Source organism: Panthera uncia, chromosome F1, assembly GCF_023721935.1.
Source record: "Panthera uncia isolate 11264 chromosome F1, Puncia_PCG_1.0, whole genome shotgun sequence".
NCBI lineage: Eukaryota > Metazoa > Chordata > Mammalia > Carnivora > Felidae > Panthera > Panthera uncia.
In genome coordinates this window covers 40,994,262-41,014,402 of record NC_064813.1, presented here as the reverse complement: position 1 = coordinate 41,014,402, position 20,141 = coordinate 40,994,262, and the positions used below count along the sequence as shown (strand labels likewise).

The following is a 20,141-nucleotide window of genomic DNA, read 5'->3' as shown; positions in this document are numbered from 1 at the left end:
GGATGGACGGTTATTATTTTTTTTAATGGCAAAGCCCCAAATGTCTATCAGTGAGAGATATTAAACTACAGCACTTCCATATAAAAGAACACTATCGCGTCATTAAAAAAACAGATGAGGCAGATCTACGTGCAGGGACATGGAACTATGTCATGATAAACTACAGATGGTGTTTTTGAGAGAGAGAGAGAGAGAGAGAGAAAGCACTCGCACAAGCTGGGGAAGGGGAGGGGGAGAGAGAGAGAGAATCTCAAGCAGGCTCCATACCCAATGCAGAGCCAGATGAAGGGCTTGATCTCACCATGACATCATGACCTGAGCTGAAATCAAGAGTCCAATGCTTAACTGACTGAGTCACCCAGGCACCCTTTGATAGTGCTTTATTAAAAAAAAACAAAAAAAAACAAAAACAAAATTTAATGTTTATTTTATTTTTGAAAAACAGTGCGTGCATGGGGAAGGGGCAGAGAGGGAGATACAGAATCTGAAACAGGCCCCAAGCTGAGCCATCAGCACAGAGCCCACAGTGGGGCTCGAACTTGGAACGGCGAGATGGGAGACACAGGCCGAAGCCAGACGCTTAACCGACAGAGCCACCCAGGCGCCCCTGATGGTGCTTTTTTAAGAGGACATGGAATCACCTCTTACTATTAGGTGGTATATTGTTTTTACTTTTTTAATAATGTGCATGTATTATCAAAAAAGGAGGGGGGGGGGGAGTTTTTCCATCCCCAAACCAAAAGCTTGTAAATAATTACAAGAAAAAAATGGCTTGACAATGGCTTTTTAATTTCTTACTGACCCAGGAAAATTATGCCTTAAATTACAAAAATGTTCACTCCCTTAATAAGAAAAACCCCATTCCCACACTTACATTAGCTGCTTGCTCTCAACAGGAACCTCTGTGTCTTCACTGAGTTCCAATCTATTACGCCTGTAGGTCGAACCAACACTCAATCCATGAATTAATAATAATGAGGCAGAAAGAATTTTCCTCCTCACATTGCCAAGGAAACCTCTCAGCCACAATTCAAACACAGGAGGTGTTTTTAAAACATCTCCCAACTACTGGGAGATTAAGTCCATTTGAATAACCTTTGTCAGACTGGAGACAGCTAGGGTTAGTTATCTCCTCAAAAACAAAAACAAAAAACCAACAAAAAGAGAGTTCATTTAAAGATGAACTTGAGATTCAAAAGATTATTGGGAAAAAAAAAAAATCCATCTTCCATAGCCGAACAATATAATTTAAAAAGAAAGAAGAAAAAGAAAAAAGAAAAAGAACACCAAAATTCAATAAGATCCAATTTCTGGTCTTCAAGATTTCTTCACCTATTAAGAAAAAAACAGAAACCTTCCCCCATCTTTATTATCTGTATAATAAAAGCATACTTGTACGAAAAAATATAGTGTTTTATGTATATAATATACATATACATACATACTAACTGGCTTATACACACACACACACATATACACAAATGTGTAGAAATAAAACATTTGGGTAAGTTTTCCCTTTTAAAATACACTATAAAAGCCTTCAGATTTGGGTTCATTATAAAAATAGTGAACTTACTCTTATACCAAAGTATCATGATGTGTACCAGTATGTTACACTAAATTTCGCCCAGCCCACAGAGTAAACATGAAGGGAGATCCTTACACATATATCAATGTGTATAATACTAATACGGATGTATGTACATCATTATCATCTTTATCATCTTCAGGGAGTGTTTAACCAAAAAAGATAGAAACGTATAGTTATCGAGTAACTACAGAGTGGTGCAGCAAGCTGTAGAAGGCAGAGCAGCATTATAGCCATCCTGAACTGGGACTGTCAAAATACAGAAAGCTTCTATCCAAGGGAGGATTTTCTTTTTTCTTCTTTTACAGCAACACCAGTGTCACTGGTATAACATTCAATATTGGCCCTGCAAAGGCTTGCTTATGCAGCCCGGTTTCATTTTTTTTTCTTTTCTTTTTTTTCTTTTTCTTTTTTTTTTTTTTTTTTACAAATGATGGCTACAACTAAAGACTTTGTAATTATTCATTTACTCCAGTTAGTAAAAGGGTAAACTTTGGGAGTTGAAATTTCATTGCACAATGGTACATTTACCATTTAAGAATTTAAAAAACAAAAACAAAAACAAAAAAAACAAAAAAACCCCAAAAACAAAAAAAGAACAATTTTGATACAGAGAAATGAGTTCTAAATTTTGAAACCAGCCCCGTAACAAAGCAATTTTGATTCTCATGTAATAAGTACTACATAGTTTCTAGGCTAAATCTTGCCAAATACTATCCAAGACAAAACTAAAATCAAAACTTAAAAAAAAGTGGACACCTTTTACTCACACTTAATACTAGTCAATTTTCCAGGAAATTTTTGGGCAGGGAATATCCCCAAATCTAAAATGAAAAAAAGGAAAAATTGGGATCTTACATTAGTTATTCAGTCTGAAACTTGTAATAGACTTTCACTAAAAGTCATCATTCTCTGGCCTCCCACTCAACCACAGAAACATACTTTAAGAGTGGAAAGGGACTTTAAAGGTCACTGAGATCAATTCTCTTATTTTACCAGTGAGGCAGTGATTCCTAACACCTGAAAATACTGAATGCTTATGTTTAGCTAAGATTAAAAGCCAAAGAACAATCTCACAGTTAAGAATACAGTATTATGGATCATTCAGCATATATATCTTAAGACACTTAAGATCACTTACAATGAGAAACATTCTTTGGGACACGGACACTGCATTTGTCAAAAGTATGCTCCTGGGGCTTTTATTCCAATTCCCATTCAATCTTTCTCAATTTCTGTAAACCTATTATGTCATTTGCCCGTATGTGTAAACAGTACCCATACAGTCTTTATTTTATTGTTTTCCCACTATTTTATAAAGCTTTAAAAAGGCAACTCAAAGACTAAAAGTAATTTTAGTAATTTTTCCCAATTGTTTTCTAATGTTCCCCTTCTACTTAGATCCAATCCCTAAATATAAAGGGTAACTCTATCACACTCAGTAAGTTGAAATTATAAAGCTGACCAGTATGAGGAGGCAATTAGAAATTTCCAAATTTCGTGAGTTTTGGTTTTGCCAACTTGTAAGTATGGATGAGGGTTTTTAAAGGAACAGAAAAATGGGAGAGACGGGGAGGAATACCAGCTTAGTATGTTTTCCCTTCAATTTCATTGGTTTCAGAGAAATCAAATTTCCCACGATGGGAGAAATTTTTTTTTACTTAAAACCAATTACAATTCAATCTACCAGCCAGAAATAGCCTAAAGCCTTTCAATGCTGCACTATATTTTTTAAGTTAAAAAATACCTTTTCTCTCTTAATTGGTATAAACAAAATTTCAAGTGACAGCTATATTGAGTTACTACTGTGAAATTTTTAATCTTCACTCCGTCAACATTATTACCTCTGAGGAATTTTCAGCACTTTTGGTGTTTTCAGGTTTCCCCAGATGTGTGTATTAAGAATAATTAGTGTAACTATGTTTAACAACTATAGCAATTAGGATACAGTAACATAGCAACAAGTTGCCCATTTCAAATGGAAAAAGGAAAAAGAAATTAAGGTAATATTTCTTTTTCATTGCTTTGAATAACTTCATTCCCAGGATCCCAGCTCAGAACCAATGTAGAATAATCATAGTTAACATTTTTCAAGTTCATTTTCAAAAACATCAGCTGTTCTATATTGTCAAAGTCCAGGCTCATGATCTGTTTTGGATGAAACTGGCTATTTGCAGTAAAGATACATTCAGATTGCCAACTACACATGGGGCAGCTCAGATACTGAATGGCAACTTGGGTCAAAGCTGGCCATATGCTCACCTTCCTCTGCCAGTAAATCAAAGGGTCACCACCTCCTGAGATCTCTGAATACTTCTCTTTGAAGTATTCATCCACTACTGCTATGGCAGAAGGAAACATGAAGCTTTTGCTTCCAATGGCAACATTATCTGCAGCTGAGCTATCAAAAGACCCTGAACTGGAGGTGCCTTCTCTTATAGATGAGGTAAACGAATCAGCTCCTACGATGCCTGAGGGACCAGAAGCATCTGAAGTCGCAATATGGCAGACCTCTGACGATTCCATATAGTTGCAAACTTCTTCTGCAAGGATCTGCTTGTAAGTTTCTAAATCAGCACCTTGAGGGAAAAAGTCTTCCAAACGGTTTTTAAAGCAAGGGTCTAACAAAGCAGCCAAGATACAAGGCTTGGATTTGAGCATGGCGCTCAGGAGGGAATCAGTTTCAAGTTTCAGAGATAAACTGTCCACCAGATTGAGTGCCTGAGTAATACCTCTTATTTGAAAATCTTCTCTGAGTTTCTGCAGAGAAAGAAGTAGATGATGGATTAGGGGTAGCACCTGATTCAATCCTGTGGTCCTGACACTCACTTTCTGGGTGGCCTCCTCAAATGGTTTCAGAATATCGCAAACGTAAGTCATTAGAGTCCACTGAAGGGAGGTGAGCACAACTCCACTGGCTCTGCCAAGGCTATGGTGAACTGAATAGCAATGCTCCAAGAGCCATTTTAACATATAAAAGGTAGAAATCCAATGGCCAGTTTCATCCTGCTTCAAATTCTTCCACGGGAGCTGGTGATCGTTTTGGAACTCTTGCAGTATCTGACGGGCTTTGACTGAATGACTAAAATGATGACAGGTTTTCCTAGCAGCTACTAACATATTCTCAATGCTTTTGTGCTCACAGAAGAAGTCCTGAATGACTATATTTAAACAATGCAGGAAGCATGGCACATGGGTAAAACCACCATCTTTGATTGCGTGTACCACATTAGAAGAATTGTCAGAAACAATGAAGCTAGGAATGAGGAAATTAGGAGAAAGCCACAGACCAATCTGGTCATTTAATTCTTGTAAAATGTTGGTTATCAAACAGTCTTTGGCCAAACCTGTCACACAAAGTACTGCCCACTTTCTAAAATTGGGGATCCTGCCGTTACTAGAAGGTGCAGTTTCCAAAGAGACCCAGTGTACAGTCACAATGAAATAGTCCGTGGATGGGTCGTGGGTCCAGATGTCTACAGTCAAGTGGATCTTTTGGCTTTGAACGTTCTCCAAAGTTAAGAAAATTTTTTCTCTGACCCAATCATACAATTGAGGTACAGCCTTCGTGAAAAAGTAAGTCTCAGACGGTAATCTATAGTCGGGGGCCACAATCTGCATGAACCTCTGAAAGGCTGGGGTTGAGAAGTAGTTGTAAGGATGCATATCCTCCACAATCATCTGAATAATTGCCTGACTTATTTGGCTTGAGACTGAATTTTCGGAATATGTTGTTTCTCTCTCCTGTGCATGGGTCAGAGTGTCTTGCTCTGCAACAGGATTAGGACTCTCAGATCTTCTACTATTTTCCACCTCTAATACAGGAGGTTCATCTGAATCAGAGTCACTAAGGTCCTCGGCTGTTAAACTGTGGCTGCCTGTAGACTTCTCTCCATGCAGAGGATCGCTTAGGAGATCATTTCTCTCAGTCTCAGTCTCATCTAATCCATTCCCAGCCGCACCACTGTCTTTGTTGGCAACGGCCCAATGGATGGGATGTGTGGCCTGCAAGTGTCGTTGAAGCGTTGAAGTTCCCAAGTGAGAACCTGGCCTACCCCGGCTCACGCTCCGTTTACATATATTGCACACGGCTCTTGAGATGTGCTGAGGATCAGTATAAAAAAAATTCCAAACCGCAGATGTCTTGGCTCTTGTCCCGGGAATTAAGGCATGCTTGACAATGTTACTTTTGATGAGAAATCTCCCTCTTTCTGCCCTCAGGGCATCAGATACCGATTTATCACGTTTCTTACCCATTCTGTTTTCATCTAATGGATCAGTAGAGATATATTCAAAGCTTCCACTGCTTCCAGCAGAAGAGGGAGATAAAGGCACATCCAAAGGAAAATCCTCCTCCCCACTAGTGACTCCAAATTTGTTGGCCCTGGTCCAGTGAGGCGAATGCCTTGCCTGCAGATGTCGTTGTAGAGTAGATGTCCCCAGATGGCTGCCTGGTTTACCCCTGCTGACACTTTTTTCACAGAGGTTACAAATAGCTCGCCAGGTATACTGGGGGTCAACGTGAAAGAAGTGCCACACAATGGAGGTCTTGGCCCTGGTGCTGGGTAGGTAGATCTGTTTCTCTATATTGCTCTCGAAAAGACTTTCTTCATCCTGCTCATGGGCACTGGAAGCTAATAGAGCAGGCGCATCCGCAACAGGCCTCCCAGATGCCAAATCCTTACTAAACTTCTTTGCAAGGAGCAGTTTTTTTCTTCGCCTTTTCCCCTTAATCCGTAAACCCTTCTTCCTTTTCTTTTTAGCAGGCAATTTTGCCTCTTTATCCATTCCTTCGGCCACCATCTTCCCCTCTACCACATCATCTTCATCTGTGTTAGAATTAATAGGAACACATCCCAGAATCCCAGCACCGCTAAAAGTGCTGCATCTTCGGCCAGGAGCGAGCGAGGAAACTGGTGCGCTTAAGGTACATACACTCATTCTCTTTAGGTCTCCAAAATTCGTCCCAGAATCTCTTAGTGGGTTTATCACTCAAGCAGAAATACAGCTGTTCCTCTCTAATCGCATTACCTTGTCTCCAATTTCTATGGGGAATCAAATTCCCTTTGGAACAATGACTTCCAAGCCAGGTTATTTTTGGAAGAAAAGTGACAGCAATGGAGAACATTCCCAAACTCTTTCTTATAGGGCTTTATGATCCCTTCCAGCTTCTGAGCTCTGAATCTGAATTCAAACAGTCCAATCTCTTCGTGTTATAGAAAAAAGGAACCGAGGGCCACCTTCCCAGAGTCATAGAGTTAGTAGCAGCTAGAAGCCAGGTCTTCCAAATCCCAGGTCCATGTTCTGTCTGGTTCATCAAGAACTATCTCTGCTTGAAATGCCTTCAGCTTTTAAAATGTGTATTTTTAGGATGCGTCATGGTAGCAACATCAATTTCCCTTAGTTCTGAAATTATTTAATTTCAGGAAACCTCACTTAAACAAAAACATAGTGCATCATTCAACATTCATCACTTAGGACTGTGATTTGACAATACAACCCAAAAAGTCAAATCCGGGAAATATAAAGCAAACTCCACATACTGGTCATTAACAGCATACGCTAATTGAGCCCTTTCAGCTCTAAGTAACAATAATTCAATTTTTAAAAATGCAGGTGGCTAAAAAAAAGGAATTTGGGAGTAAAAATGTGTAAGGTTCACAAGCTGCATTTTCAATTTACTGTTTGTATCAAGAGTTAATCCAAATTTCGTTCTGCCACATTTTTAGACTGGGGAAGCTTTACTGCCTGTAAAGGAGTAACTCGCGAGTTGAACTCTATAGGAGCAGCAAGAACTGAAATCTGAGCTGTAAACCACTTTCATTGCTTTTCGGTTGATCCCTCCCCTTCCCCCAATACCTACATACATTTACCCTAAAAAGCATCGCTATCACTAGTTCCACAGCCTCCTTCTCAAGGTCCAGAACCAAGGCCTGCAAGATGTCAACAACATGGGCCTTCCCCATAGGAATCCGCACCGATTATGGGAGCTTAGGGGGTGTTCTTCATTACGGTTTCATCAATCCTACAAGGAGAACGGAAGTGTCCCTGTTGTTCTTGACTCCGATGCGGAGGGCTGGGGTGGGAGTTAATTAAGGTAAGGAAGGGGTGTAGGATACCGGATTAAGGTCGGTGGCTTTCTGTATGTGGAGTTTGAGAGTGTCTCCCAAGTAGTGGGACCCTGGAGAGGAATGAGAGTAGGTAAATTCAGCTCCTGGCACTCAGTTTGATTTAGGCAGTGGGGGACCGCTAAACTGGGGAAACTGTTGTCGCGAAAAAAGCGATCTAGTGTCACTTCTCTCTTCGGGAGTCGGGAACAAGCCGGCTTTCCGGGGCTGCGGCGGGCTCCTACGGTTTCGCCAACACCGGATGTGGGGGAGGGGAGGAAGGTTGTTGGGAAAGGAGCAGGCGCCGTGGGGGTGGGGTGCAGCGGGTGGGGGTGGGGGTGGGGGTGGGGTGGACGGGAACTGTGAGCGGGAGCCCGAGGCTCCCAGCTCGCCCCGGCGAGGGCGGCGGGCCGGAGGTGGGGGAAGGGGGGGGTCGTTACGGCGGGGCCAAAGGACCCGCTCTGACTTCCCGGGCTAGGCCGCAACCCGGGGGCGAGGGGAGGCCGCGGCCACTCCCCTCGCCCTCTCCCCCACCTCCCCTGCCCCGAGCCACCGGGAATCAAAAAACGGGTCTAGTTACCAGAGAACAGAAACTTTACCGAACCGCCGACACTGTCCCCGACTCCCGCTTGCTGCCACGTCTTTCTTCTTTCTTAGCCGCTACCGCCCGCCGTCCTCACAGCAGCAACACCAGCAGAAATCCAAGACTGCCAGCGTCAAAGATGGCGCCTGGCTACAGGCTCAGCTCTAGGACCCGGCCAGTAAAAGTGCCAGCACGACGCAAGGAGAAAGCATTCTGGGAGATGTAGTTTCCTCTGTGAGGCGAGGCTTAAGATGGCTTCCCCGAGTCGCAGGGTCACGTGAGAGGGGAGGAGCTAGGACGCGGGGTAACTTCCCTGGCGAGGAACGCGTTTCAGGAACTTACGGGTTTCTTGAAACCGTCTTTGGTTTAAAAAAAAAAAAAAGTTTTCCTTTTCATTTTTAATTGAGTGAGGTAATAAGCGCGAAAGCCGCGAGAACTGTGTCTATAGACAGTAGGCCCTCAGTGTATTCTTACCAAAGAATTTGCTTCATGAATAAACCGCCTCAACCGTGTATAGTTTTAATTTAGAAATAAACTACTTTCCCCACGCAGCGTGGAAGCATCTGTGCATTTATTTTTGTTTGAAGAGGTGAAATTGAGTTTGGATGGGTTTCTGTTATGTTTTTGTATTGAAAAAATAATTCATGTTCATTACAAGGCTCATGACGGTTGGAGTATGGAAAGGGAAAAAACATCTGGCCACTTCATTATTAACATTATCCTTTACTTTCCAATTTGAATGTGTTTACCTTTTTTTTTTTTCTCTGATTATAAAAGAAATACATATGAGTCGTTTTTAAAATTTTTAAATAACACAGAACTGTAGAACGTTTAACTCAACATTAATTTCATTCCTGCAAAATCATCTCTCACTAATTTAGCATATATTCTAACGCTTTTGTGTGCAAATCTATCTAAATCCATTACTCTTGATACAGTAGGAGCCCAAGATCCCCTCTGGGTTGGTGGCTCAACAGAACTTCCTTCGATGGCAACATTTTACCAAACTTGGGTAAAGGATACAGTGCTGCTACTAAGAAAGCATACGTTTGGCAGTCTAAAGCGGATGGGACTGCAGGCACCTTTTATTTCCTCTTAGGCTTGTTCTGCCAGCTACCGGCTTCGGCTTCGTGTGGGAGCCTCAGCTAGTCCAGGTCAGAGCAGTCCGGGGGCTCCTCACTCTTGGGCGTTTAATCTCCTTTCATAGTGAGAAGGCACATTAGAATCCCAGTCCCATCCCTGCCTTACATGACAATACTCTGATTGCCATGTCAACCAGGCCTGCCAAGCAGGTTCCTGGTAACCAATTCCTGTCTGTGCCACAACACCTAGGGTTTTTCAACTTAGCAGAAGTCTTGCCACACAGCTGAAGGGTTTTTCAGGCTAGGGCTTTACAAGCTCCAGTCCTGGTCTGATTGGTATACTATATATAGTTATATCATATTTCATCAAATCTAAGGGATCCTTGATTGTAAGACACATCTTGTTTTACGGAACTCTAAGACAAAAAAACCCGCCAATTAAACTCTGACCGGCCACTGATCAGAGATATGAACAGCTGAAAGGATGTATGTTTTGGAATGAGTGAAACACAGTATTTTTGAGATATGAACAAGCCGACGCTATGCATATTGTTTTGCAGTTTGCTTTTCTCCCCCCACTTTACAATGTATCTTGAATATGTTTTAATGGTTGTCAGTGCTTAGAGGCCTGGCTTCTTTTTAACAGTTCCCAATGCCTCTGTAAAGCTGTTTTGCAGTAAGTTTCAGCAGGGTATGAATAATGGGAGGCAGACATCACCGGGGTCTATCTTGGATGCCTGCTACTGTAGGTATTAGTGACAACTGAATTTTTCACTTCCAATTTTACACGTGATGACTGAATGTTCCACAGACTAGCTTCTAACTCCATACATTTCAAACCTTGTCTCTCCTCCGCAATCTACATGCTACTTATATCAAGATGGGACCTCAGGCCCTATGGCTTTGGGTCATAATGCCAGATGAGTCCGCATCGTGGGTAATAGGGCTATTGGGTGATGGATCATTTAAGAAAAGACAGACTACTTCTCATTACTATCACCATCCTCATTTACCTTACACCAAACGTACTCCTAAGTTTAAGTTGCTGTGCTAGGCATTGTGGGACATCCCAAATGGGCCTAAGATGTGGAAAGGCCAATGTGGAACTTTCCTGGAAGACATGATAAATATAAAGGTAAATACCAGGTAGTGCACCCCAAGTGTCCAACCGTGGTTCAGACTTGGGGTTACAAGCGTAAATACTTACACGAGCCAGGCGCATGTGTATGTGAGTAGGGCGAGTGGCTATAAGGATAAAACTTGAGAATGCACGCCTTAGCAATAGGGCCAGCTCTTACCACTCAGCTCCCGCCCATTCTTGCCAGGAGGGGATGCAGACACAGTGTCACCACATCTTCTGATTTTTTAAGAGAAACTAGAAATTTAGGGTGTTATGTGAAAATTTCTGATTTGTCAATTGGGAAGCTAATTCCAATGCAACAACAACAAACAACCACTTTGTGGGCCGGTCTGCACCTTCTACTTTCGTTCTAGGAGGGTTAGAAAGGCAGAGGTGGCCATTGAGAAGTGCGGTCTCTCAGGAAATGGTTTCTGGAGGGAGTGAGACTTGAGTGAATGGAAAAGAGGCCAGAGGCGAGAGGTAAGTGAAGACAAGGGAAAACCCCTCAAGGGGGGAGGAGAGAAAATCAGCTGGAGGAGTCTCCAGGTTATAGAAAGAGAAAACCCCGCAAAACTAGGTTGGAGCAAGATTCTAGAAGACCCTGAATGTTGGGAAGGTATTTGAATACTATTGCCTACATAGTAGGGATTCCTTGAAGGCTTTGGAACAGGAACAAAAAGGTAGAAAGTTTGTAGAAAGGTAGGAAGTTTGCAAAATTGTGTCAGAAAGGCTGTAATAGTGGTGAGACTCGGTCTCTTGTATTTTAAACCTGTCTTTCCATAGTTGTTCTCCAAAGCCTAGTAACATATAAGACTCTCCCTTCTATTTATTTTTATTTATTTATTTATTTTTTTAATTTTTTTTTTAACATTTATTTATTTTTGAGATAGAGAGCATGAACGGGGGAGAGTCAGAGAGAGAGGGAGACACAGAATCTGAAACAGGCTCCAGGCTCTGAGCTGTCAGCACAGAGCCCGACGCAGGGCTTGAACTCACGAACCGCGAGATCATGACCTGAGCCGAAGTCGGACGCTTAACCGACTGAGCCACCCAGGTGCCCCTCTCCCTTCTATTTAAAAAAAAGAAAAGAAAAGGAAAGGAAAGGAAAGGAAAGGAAAAAGGGAAGAAAGGGTGGTGAGGAAGTTTTATGCTCAATTCCTTATTTTCCTCTGGCACACCTGATTTCTCACCTTATCTTTATTGCCAAGTTCCTTGGCTATTTTTTCACCTCACATACACTCTTCAATGTATTTCATTTAGATTTATATCCTCACGGCTTCTCTGAAATTGCTGCAGTGGGTTCATTTGTCTTCAATTGAATGGCTCTTTTTCAGTGCTTCTTTTCCTTCTTCTTCTTTGCAACCAACTTATATATTAGTAGACTATTATTATTATTGTCATTATTATTTGCCAGGCACTATGCTAATGGTTTTATATACATCCTCCAAGTTAATACTCAAAATAACTCTGTGGGATTACTGTTATTATCTCATCACTATTACTTGAGTAATACTATTTTTTTTAAGTTTGTTTCTTTTGAGAGAGAGAGTGAGCAAGTGGGGGAGGGGCAGAGAGAGAAAGAGGGAGAGAAAGAGAATCCTAAGCAGGCTCCACAGTGTGAGCACAGAGCCCAATGCAGGGCTTCAGTTCACAAACCATGAGATCATGACCTGAGCTGAAGTTGGATGCTTAATTGAGCCACCACCCAGGAGCCCCGGTTAAGTAATATTATTTACCTTTTTTTTTTTTTTTTTTTTACAAACATTTATAAAGTTTGACTGATGAGTCCAAGGGGTCATTGCTGGTATGTGGCAATACTAACCACACCCACATCTGTCCAACTCCAAATCATTACACAATCATTTGACCTTCGTTCGCCAATTTTCTCTCTTGAAACTCCCCCTCCCATGGTTTAAAGGACAAAATTCTATCGGTTTCCTTCCAAATTCTCTGGCTGCCTGTGGTCTAGTTTTGTCACATTTCCTTCTTTCTCTATCCCTCACTTAATCATTGATGGTCCCTGGGATTCAGTCCTGTGGCCTCATCTTTTCCCACTCTGCATTCTCTCTGGGTTATCCCTCCATTTCCTTGGTTTCAACTAGGAATTAGATCTATGTTGCGACTCTCAGATCTGTATCTCTGACCCAGATCTCTGTCCAACTGCCTACAGGAATCTTCATTTGGATGTTCCTGAGTCCCTTGAAATTCAGCATACCAAAACGAAATCATCACCTCTCCAACGTCTCTTCCTCTTCCGGAGGTCTTTCTCTTACCAGATGGCATCACCCGCCATCCACCCAGTTACTGAGCTCAGGGATCTGGGAGTTAACGAGGACTCTTCCCTTTTCCTCCCCTCCCATATCCAAATACTTAGCAATCCTATTGGCTTTACCTCCTGCTATCTCTCGAATCTGCATTTTTCTTTTCCGTTCCCACTGCCTCTGCTTAGTTGAGGCTTTTATCGCTTGTTGCTTCTTTTCCAGATCACTGCCACACCTCTTCGTTGGTTTTACTGCCTTCTCATCTTGCCCTCTCATGTCTCCCTTCTAAACAACCACAGAATTCTCTTCTAAAATGCAAGTATAGGGGCACCGGACTGGCTCAGTCAGAAGACCCTGCGACTCTTGATCTCGGGGTTGCGAGTTCATGCCCCATGTTGGGTGGAGAGATCACTTGAAATAAACAAATAAAATTATGGGGCCCCTGGGTGGCTCAGTCGGTTACGCATCCAACTTTGGCTCAGGTCATGATCTTGCAGCTTGTGAGTTCTGTCTCTGCACTGACAGCTGGGAGCCTGGAGCCTCCTTCAGATTCTGTGTCTTCCTCTCTCACTGTCCCTCCCCCACTCGTGCTCTGTCTGTCTGTCTCCCTCAATAATAAACACTAGGGGCACCTGGCTGGTGCAGTTAAGCATCCGATTCTTGATCTCACAGTTCATGAGTTCAAGCCCAGCATCTGGCTCTGCCCTGATGTTGTGGAGGGTCAGCTAGAGGGAGAGACAAAATGGTACTAGTTAGAATTTTGTATATATATATACATATATATATATGTATATATATATGTGTGTATATATATATGTATATATATATGTGTGTATATATATATATATATATATATATGTTACTTTTGTTATAAAAACTAGCTTCAAAAAAGACACCTCTATACTTTGACCCAGCAATTCTACATCTAGAAGTTTATCCCATACTTGTACTTACATGTGAAAATGACATATGTACATGGATATGACTTCACCTACCTATAAATATGATAATGGCTAAATTTAGAGTAGTACAGCTCTATAATGCAGTTCTATGCTGTCATGAAGAACAATGATGTGCTTTATACTATGTACTTTATACTGTGTATTAATGTGTATAGGCATGCAAAAGAGCATTATTTAATGTTACCGTTTGTATATATAGAACGGTCTTTGGAAGGGTTTCTAAGAGTAGCTGCTTCTGGGGCGTCTGGGTGGCTCAGTCGGTTAAACATCCAACTTTGGCTCAGCTCATGATCTCACGGTTCGTGAGTTCGAGCCCTGAATTGGGCTCTGTACTGGCAGTGCAGAACCTGCTTTGGATCCTCTGTGACCCCCGCCCCTCCCCTGCTCACTCACACACTTTCTCTTTCTCTCTCAAAAATAAACAACAACAACAAAAAAGAAGAGTAATTGCTTTGGGGAGGGTCAAGGGAACAGGAATGGGAAGAAACTTACTTTTCGCTGGCTTTTAGTGTTCGAATTTTATACTGCGTTTACGAACTAATCTACTCATTTTTTTCAATGCGTATAATTTGAATAGGTAATATAATCCATCTCATGAGAGGAGGCAGAGTTTACTCGTATTGTCCTACACTGACTGGAAGCCATAATGCTTTTCAAGCTTGTCCATCACTGTGATGAATGAATTAGTACTGATTCTTTGTAGATATACAGTATTATGCAAAATGAAGAGAGACTATGCAAGTAATGACTTTCTTGCATTCCCTGATGAACTGCCTAACTATTGTTTTATGTAGGACAGAGCCTGATACATAGGGTATATTTGAAACTATACTGGTCACTCCTCTTAGCTTTTCTTCCATGTTCATAAACACATGATGTCTCTATATTATAAGATCTTTAAAACACATTTTTTTTGTTTTTATTTATTTTTGAGACAGAGCGCAAGTGGGGGAGGGGCGGAGAGAGAGGGAGACACAGAATCTGAAACAGGCTCCAGGCTCTGAGCTGTCAGCACAGAGCCCGATGGGGAGCTCGAACCCACGAACCGTGAGATCATGACCTGAGCCGAAGTCAGACACTTAACCGACTGAGCCACCCAGGCGCCCCTAGGACACATTTTAAACATGTCCCTTAATTTGGACTTATCTGTGAATCAGAACAATTCCAAACCTGTATATTAAGATTAAAATTTACAGGGTGCCTAGGTGGCTCAGTCGGTTAAGCGTCCGACTCTTGATTTCAGCTCAGGTCATGATCTCGAGGTTCTTGAGATAGAGCCCAAGACAGGCTCCGGGCTGTTAAAGCTGAGCCTCCTTGGGATTCTCTCTCTCTCCCTCTCTTTCTGTCCCTCCCCCGCAGGTGCACCTGTGTGCGCTCTCCCAGTCTCTCTCAAAATAAATAAACTAACATTAAAAAAAAAAAAAAAAGATTAAGCGTGCCTGGGTGGCTCAGTCAGTTGAGCTTCCGACTTCGGCTCAGGTCATGATCTCACAGCTCATGAGTTAGAGACACAAGTCTAGCTTTGTGCTGACCGCTCAGAGCCTGGAGCCTGCTTTGGATTCTGTGTCTCCCTTTCTCTCTGCCCCTCCCCTGCTTGCGCTCTGTCTCTCTGTCTCTCAAGAATAAATAAACATTTAAAAAATCAAAAGAAGGGCTTATAGTTGCAGTGCGTGAAGGCATTTGATATGTGTTTGGATGAGTTTGGGGGAACACATGCTAAGACTGGAGAGTTAAGGGAGCAGAGTTTGAAGGTCAGGGAGAGGAGTTTGGATGATGACAAATAGGGACGGGTTGTTTCTTGTGTAAGGGAAGGGCAGGACAAAATGGACTTGGGGAGAGAGATGCTGGAGGGACAGAGATTAGGTAGTCAAGTGTTGGACACAATCCAGGTGTGAAGAAATGAGAGCAGAGATCAAGGTTGTGGCCCTGGGATGGGCGGGGAAACCTGGGGGGAAACTGGGTTGGGGAGAAGGATGAATGTTCTAGGTGGACTTTGTGCCCTGCCTCCGCTGTGTCTGTTTGCTCTGGGGGCTTCTTTGCTGTCATCAGTGAATTGTGGTGCAATCCCTTGTGCCTTTCAGCAGCCACAAATTTATACAGAAACTAACCCATCCCACAAAAGACAGGGACCAGGAACATTGACCCTTCCCCCCCCCCCCCCCCCCCCCCGGCGAGATTTAAGGCTACAAAGACATGACTGATGGGTGGGGAAGGCCCGGCCGAAGTCAGACTTCAGGAAAGGAGGGTCAGTTTCTCAAGAAAAAAAAATCCCTATGAGGGAAAATGGATTTGGGGCCAGTGACCCAGACTCAACTCAACGCCCTATGGGACAGCCTCTTTTTTTTTTTTTTTTTTAATTTTTTAATGTTTATTCATTTTTTGAGAGAGAGTGAGAGCACGAGCAGGGGAGGGGCAGAGAGGGGGAGACACAGAATCCGAAGCAGGCTCCAGACTCTGAGCTGTCAGCACAGAGCCTGACACGGGGCTTAAACTCATGAAATGTGAGATCCTGACCTGAGCTGAAGTCGGACGCTTAACCGACTGAGCCACCCGGGCGCCCCTGGGATAGCCTCTTTAAGAGTGTATATTGTGTGCCCTGAGAAGTGATTTCAGCTGGAGGTAGAGGGAGGTGACCCTAGAGTAGTGTATGTGTGTGAACTGAGTGAGCTCACACCCCGGAAAGCCGGGAAGCTCTGCAGTGGGATGGCTTCGACTGGGTTTACAGGAGACAGAGCATGTTCCTTCCCATGGCACCAGAGTTTACTGTCCAGGGAAACCTACAGATGCCTATAGGCATCTGTACACTACCTTATAGTGTAAGGCCTGCAGGAGTCAGAAAACTGGAGTTTTATTCCTTCAGGACTCCTGGGATTTAAGCCAAGAAACTGACACCAGTGACATTAACAGAGTTCTAGTTCTCCTGAGTGGTGGATCTGTGGTTCCATTATTAGCAGCGGCAGCAGGTGCTTGGCTGCCCACGGCTGGGCAGAGGCCAGCAGGCACGGGTGACTTGGTCAGAGTGGCATCTCCAAGGAGCGATCAGGGACCAGGAATTGCAGAGCCTAGCTCAAAGGGTATTCTGGTCTCCTTTTCACCAGGGCACTGAAGTAGCGAGCAGTGACCAGGCTATTCGTGGACACACAGGCACCATGGGGATTCTAAAAAAAAAAAAAAAAAAAAAAAAAAAAAAGAGCGGAAGGTAATTCCTGGAAAAGACTGTTAACTTCCTGTTTGTCCAACAGCTTGAGGCTCGGCGATCCCCGGAATGTTGTTAGGAATGCAAATTCTCAATCCTAATGAATCAGAAAACCTGTATTTTAATAATAGAATATCACTACAAAAGTAGAATTAGTTACATTCAGACTAATGATGTCTTGGATACAGTCTCTCCATAATCTGTACTCCCCAGAACAACCCACTTTGCTAGGGGAGCAAGTGAATTCACTACCTCCCCCGCGTGGGCAAATCCAGAGACCGTGTGTGTGTCCCTTCTCACTCAGCCTCTCAGCCTCACTGGCTGCAGTGACCAGTCCTTCTTGGAAACACTCTCTCCACATGGCTTCCGTGACAGCAGACTCTCCTGGTCTTCCTCCCAGGGCACACGGGAGAACGGTGAGAAAGGAGGATGGAGACAGGGCCAGGGCACGTGGCACCTTTTAGACTACAAAAAGACATCTGGGTTTGGGTTTTATTCTAGTTGCCAAAGGAAGCCACTTAAGGGTTGTAAGCAGGAGAGTGATGTGATTTCTGCTTTAAAAGCTGCTGTACAGGGGCACCTGGGTGGCTCGGTCGGTTAGGCGTCTGACTCTCAGTTTCAACCCACGTCATGATCTCACGGTTCATGGGGTCGAGACCCACACAGAGTGTGGAGCCTGCTTGGAATTCTCTCTCTCCCTCTCTCTCTGCCCCTTCCCCGCTCACTCAGTCTCTCTCTCAAGAAAATAAATAAATAGGGGCACCTGGGTGACTCAGTCGATTAAGTGTCCAACTTCGGCTCAGGTCATGATTCGCATGTTCGAGCTCAGGTCAGGTCTGCGAGTTCGAGCCCCACATTGGGCTCTGTGCTGACAGTTCGGAGCCTGGAGCCTGCTTCGGGTTCTCTGTCTCCCTCTCTCTGTCTGCCCCTCCTCCACTCTCACTCTGTTTCTCTGTCTTCCAAAAAGAAATAAACATTAAAAAATAGATAAATAAGCATTTAAAAAATAAAAATAAAAGCCGTTGTACAGAGAACGTACCAAAAAGGAGCAGAGGAAAAAGATGCAGGTCCCAGCCCTGGGGTGCCAACATCTGAAAGTCGGAGAGATGAAAAGCCAGGAAAAGAAACTGAGTGCCTAGTGAATTGCTTGGTGGTCCCAGTGGTCCCAGGCACACAGACCGTGCAACTTAATCGGCCTTAAGACACAGAAAACAGGGGATAGAAGAAGAGAGAGAATCCTAAGCAGAATCCAGGTTCAGTGCAGAGCCCCGCATGGGGCTTGATCCCATGAGACTGGGATCACGACCTGAGCCGAAATCAAGAGTCGGATGCTTAATTAGCTGAGCCACCCAGGTGCCCACCACCCCGCCCGCCACTCGCACTCTCTCTCTAAAAAAAAATTCTAAAAGAAAAGAAAAATTAATAACATCTTAAAGAAAAAAAAAAGTTCTAATGTGTATGTCGTTGGAGTTCCAAAGAAGAGAAGAGACAGACTGATGCAGAAAAATGTTAGAAGAAATAGTAGGTCAGAAAAGACAGGCAAAAAGGAGACATTGCCACTGACTGGAGGAGGTGAAGAAGTTGTAGAATTACATGTTCTATGGGGTCCTGGGATGGATCCTGGAACAGAGAAAAGACATTGGTACAAGCTGATGAAATCCCAGTAACGTGTATAAGTTGGTTAATAACACTGTACCAATGTTAGTCGCTCCGTTTCCATCATCCTATCATTTGTTTATGTAAGGTGTTAACATTAGGGAGTGTTTGGAGGAGTGTATGTGGGGAATTGGCGCCTTATTTTTGGAGCTTTTCGGAAAGTTGTAAATTATTTCAAAATAAAAAGGGTTTAACTTTTTTAAGTGCAAGGAAAGAAGGAAGGAAGGGGTAGTGGCTATTTAATGTCAGATAAAGTAAACTTCAGCACAAAGAATATTATCAGTGATAAAGAGGGTCATTATGTAACAACGGAAGTCAATTCACCAAGAAGACATAACAATCCTAAACGTACATGCAACTGACAAGAGAACTTCAAGATACATGAAGACAAAATGAGTACAACTGAAAGGGTAAGTCAACATTTATATTTGAACACGACAGCACTCTTGTCTGAGTAATTGCTTGAACCAGCAGAAGGAAAATCAGTAAAGATATAGATGACCTGAACCACACTGTCCATCAACTTGACCTAACTGGCATATTCAGAGCATTCCATTCAATGGCAGCGGAACACACATTTTTTTCACGTAAGATTCTGCAAAATTAGAATACCCTTGAAGAATTATGTCTTGAACCGGGGTTATCAAGAATGCATTTCCTCTCATAAAGGCGTGCTGTTTGGAAGGGGCACATGCACCCCCATGTTTATAGCAGCACTATCAACAATAGCCAAAGTATGGAAAGAGCCCAAATGTCCACCGATGGATGAACGGATAAAGAAGATGTGGTATATAGATACAATGGAGTATTACTCGGCAATCAAAAAGAATGAAATCTTGCCATTTGCAACTACGTGCAGGCAACTAGAGGGTATTATGCTAAGTGAAATTAGTCACAGAAAGACAAATACCGTATGACTTCACTCATCTGAGGACTTTCACAGACAAAACAGATGAACATAAGGGAAGGGAAACAAAAATAATATAAAAACAGGGAGGGGGACAAAACAGAAGAGACTCAGAAATATGGAGAACAAACTGAGGGTTGCTGGAGGGGTTGAGGGAGGGGGGAATGGGCCAAATGGGTAACAGGTACTAAGGAATCTACTCCTGAAATCATTGTTGCACTATATGCTAACTTGGATGTAAATTAAAAAATAAATTACTCAAAAAAAAAAAAAAAAGAAAGAAAAAAAAGAATGGATTTCCTCTCTTATAGAGACTCAGAGTTCTCCAGGACACCTGAGACAAACCTGAGCTTCTGTCAGAGTCTCGGCATCTGAGTGCAAGTTACCTAGGAACCTTGTATAAGTTCAGCCAACTGGAGACCTCCTCTGATTGTCTGCTTGGTATCTCCCAGGGCACTGGTGGCCCTAGGTCTGCCTTCTTCTTTGATGTTTTCTGTGACTTCCAGGAAAGGAGGCACCTCCTGTAAATTAATACCACATCTGGGGTATGAGCTAAATCAGTTTATCAAGAAATCAGCAAATGTACAGGCCCAACAGCCTTCTTCTTACTCTCTCATCTTTTGAAACCTGGATGTGTATGTGTGTGCGTGTGTGTGCACATATCTTTGAATCTTATAAC

The 20,141-nt window shown here is 42.9% G+C and overlaps 3 protein-coding genes across 15 annotated transcripts in view; 1 reads left to right on the top strand and 2 right to left on the bottom strand.

The window, feature by feature from the left end:
• The window catches only part of ZC3H11A (zinc finger CCCH-type containing 11A), a 46,987-nt gene extending 37,608 nt beyond the window's left edge, over positions 1-9,379 (bottom strand). Inside the window, exons 1-4 of one of the 13 annotated variants that reach the window (XM_049634418.1) lie at positions 8,276-8,590; positions 7,708-7,769; positions 7,462-7,613; positions 875-2,412 (exon numbers count right to left, since the gene is read on the bottom strand). The gene's annotated coding sequence lies outside the window, so the exon portion shown is untranslated. The other 12 variants (XM_049634422.1, XM_049634421.1, XM_049634423.1 and 9 more) reach the window with 12 other exon arrangements.
• Positions 1-20,141, top strand: part of ETNK2 (ethanolamine kinase 2) — a 407,034-nt gene that overhangs the window by 274,460 nt on the left and 112,433 nt on the right. The window lies entirely within an intron of this gene.
• Positions 2,288-7,455, bottom strand: ZBED6 (zinc finger BED-type containing 6). The gene has a single exon (XM_049634415.1). It carries the CDS (start codon positions 6,527-6,529, stop codon positions 3,587-3,589), a length of 2,943 nt encoding a protein of 980 aa, XP_049490372.1. The 5' UTR covers positions 6,530-7,455; the 3' UTR covers positions 2,288-3,586.

Excerpts from the sequence above, each read along its gene's own strand:
- ZBED6 (XM_049634415.1), bottom strand. The coding sequence starts at position 6,529 with ATGAGTGTATGTACCTTAAGCGCACCAGTTTCCTCGCTCGCTCCTGGC.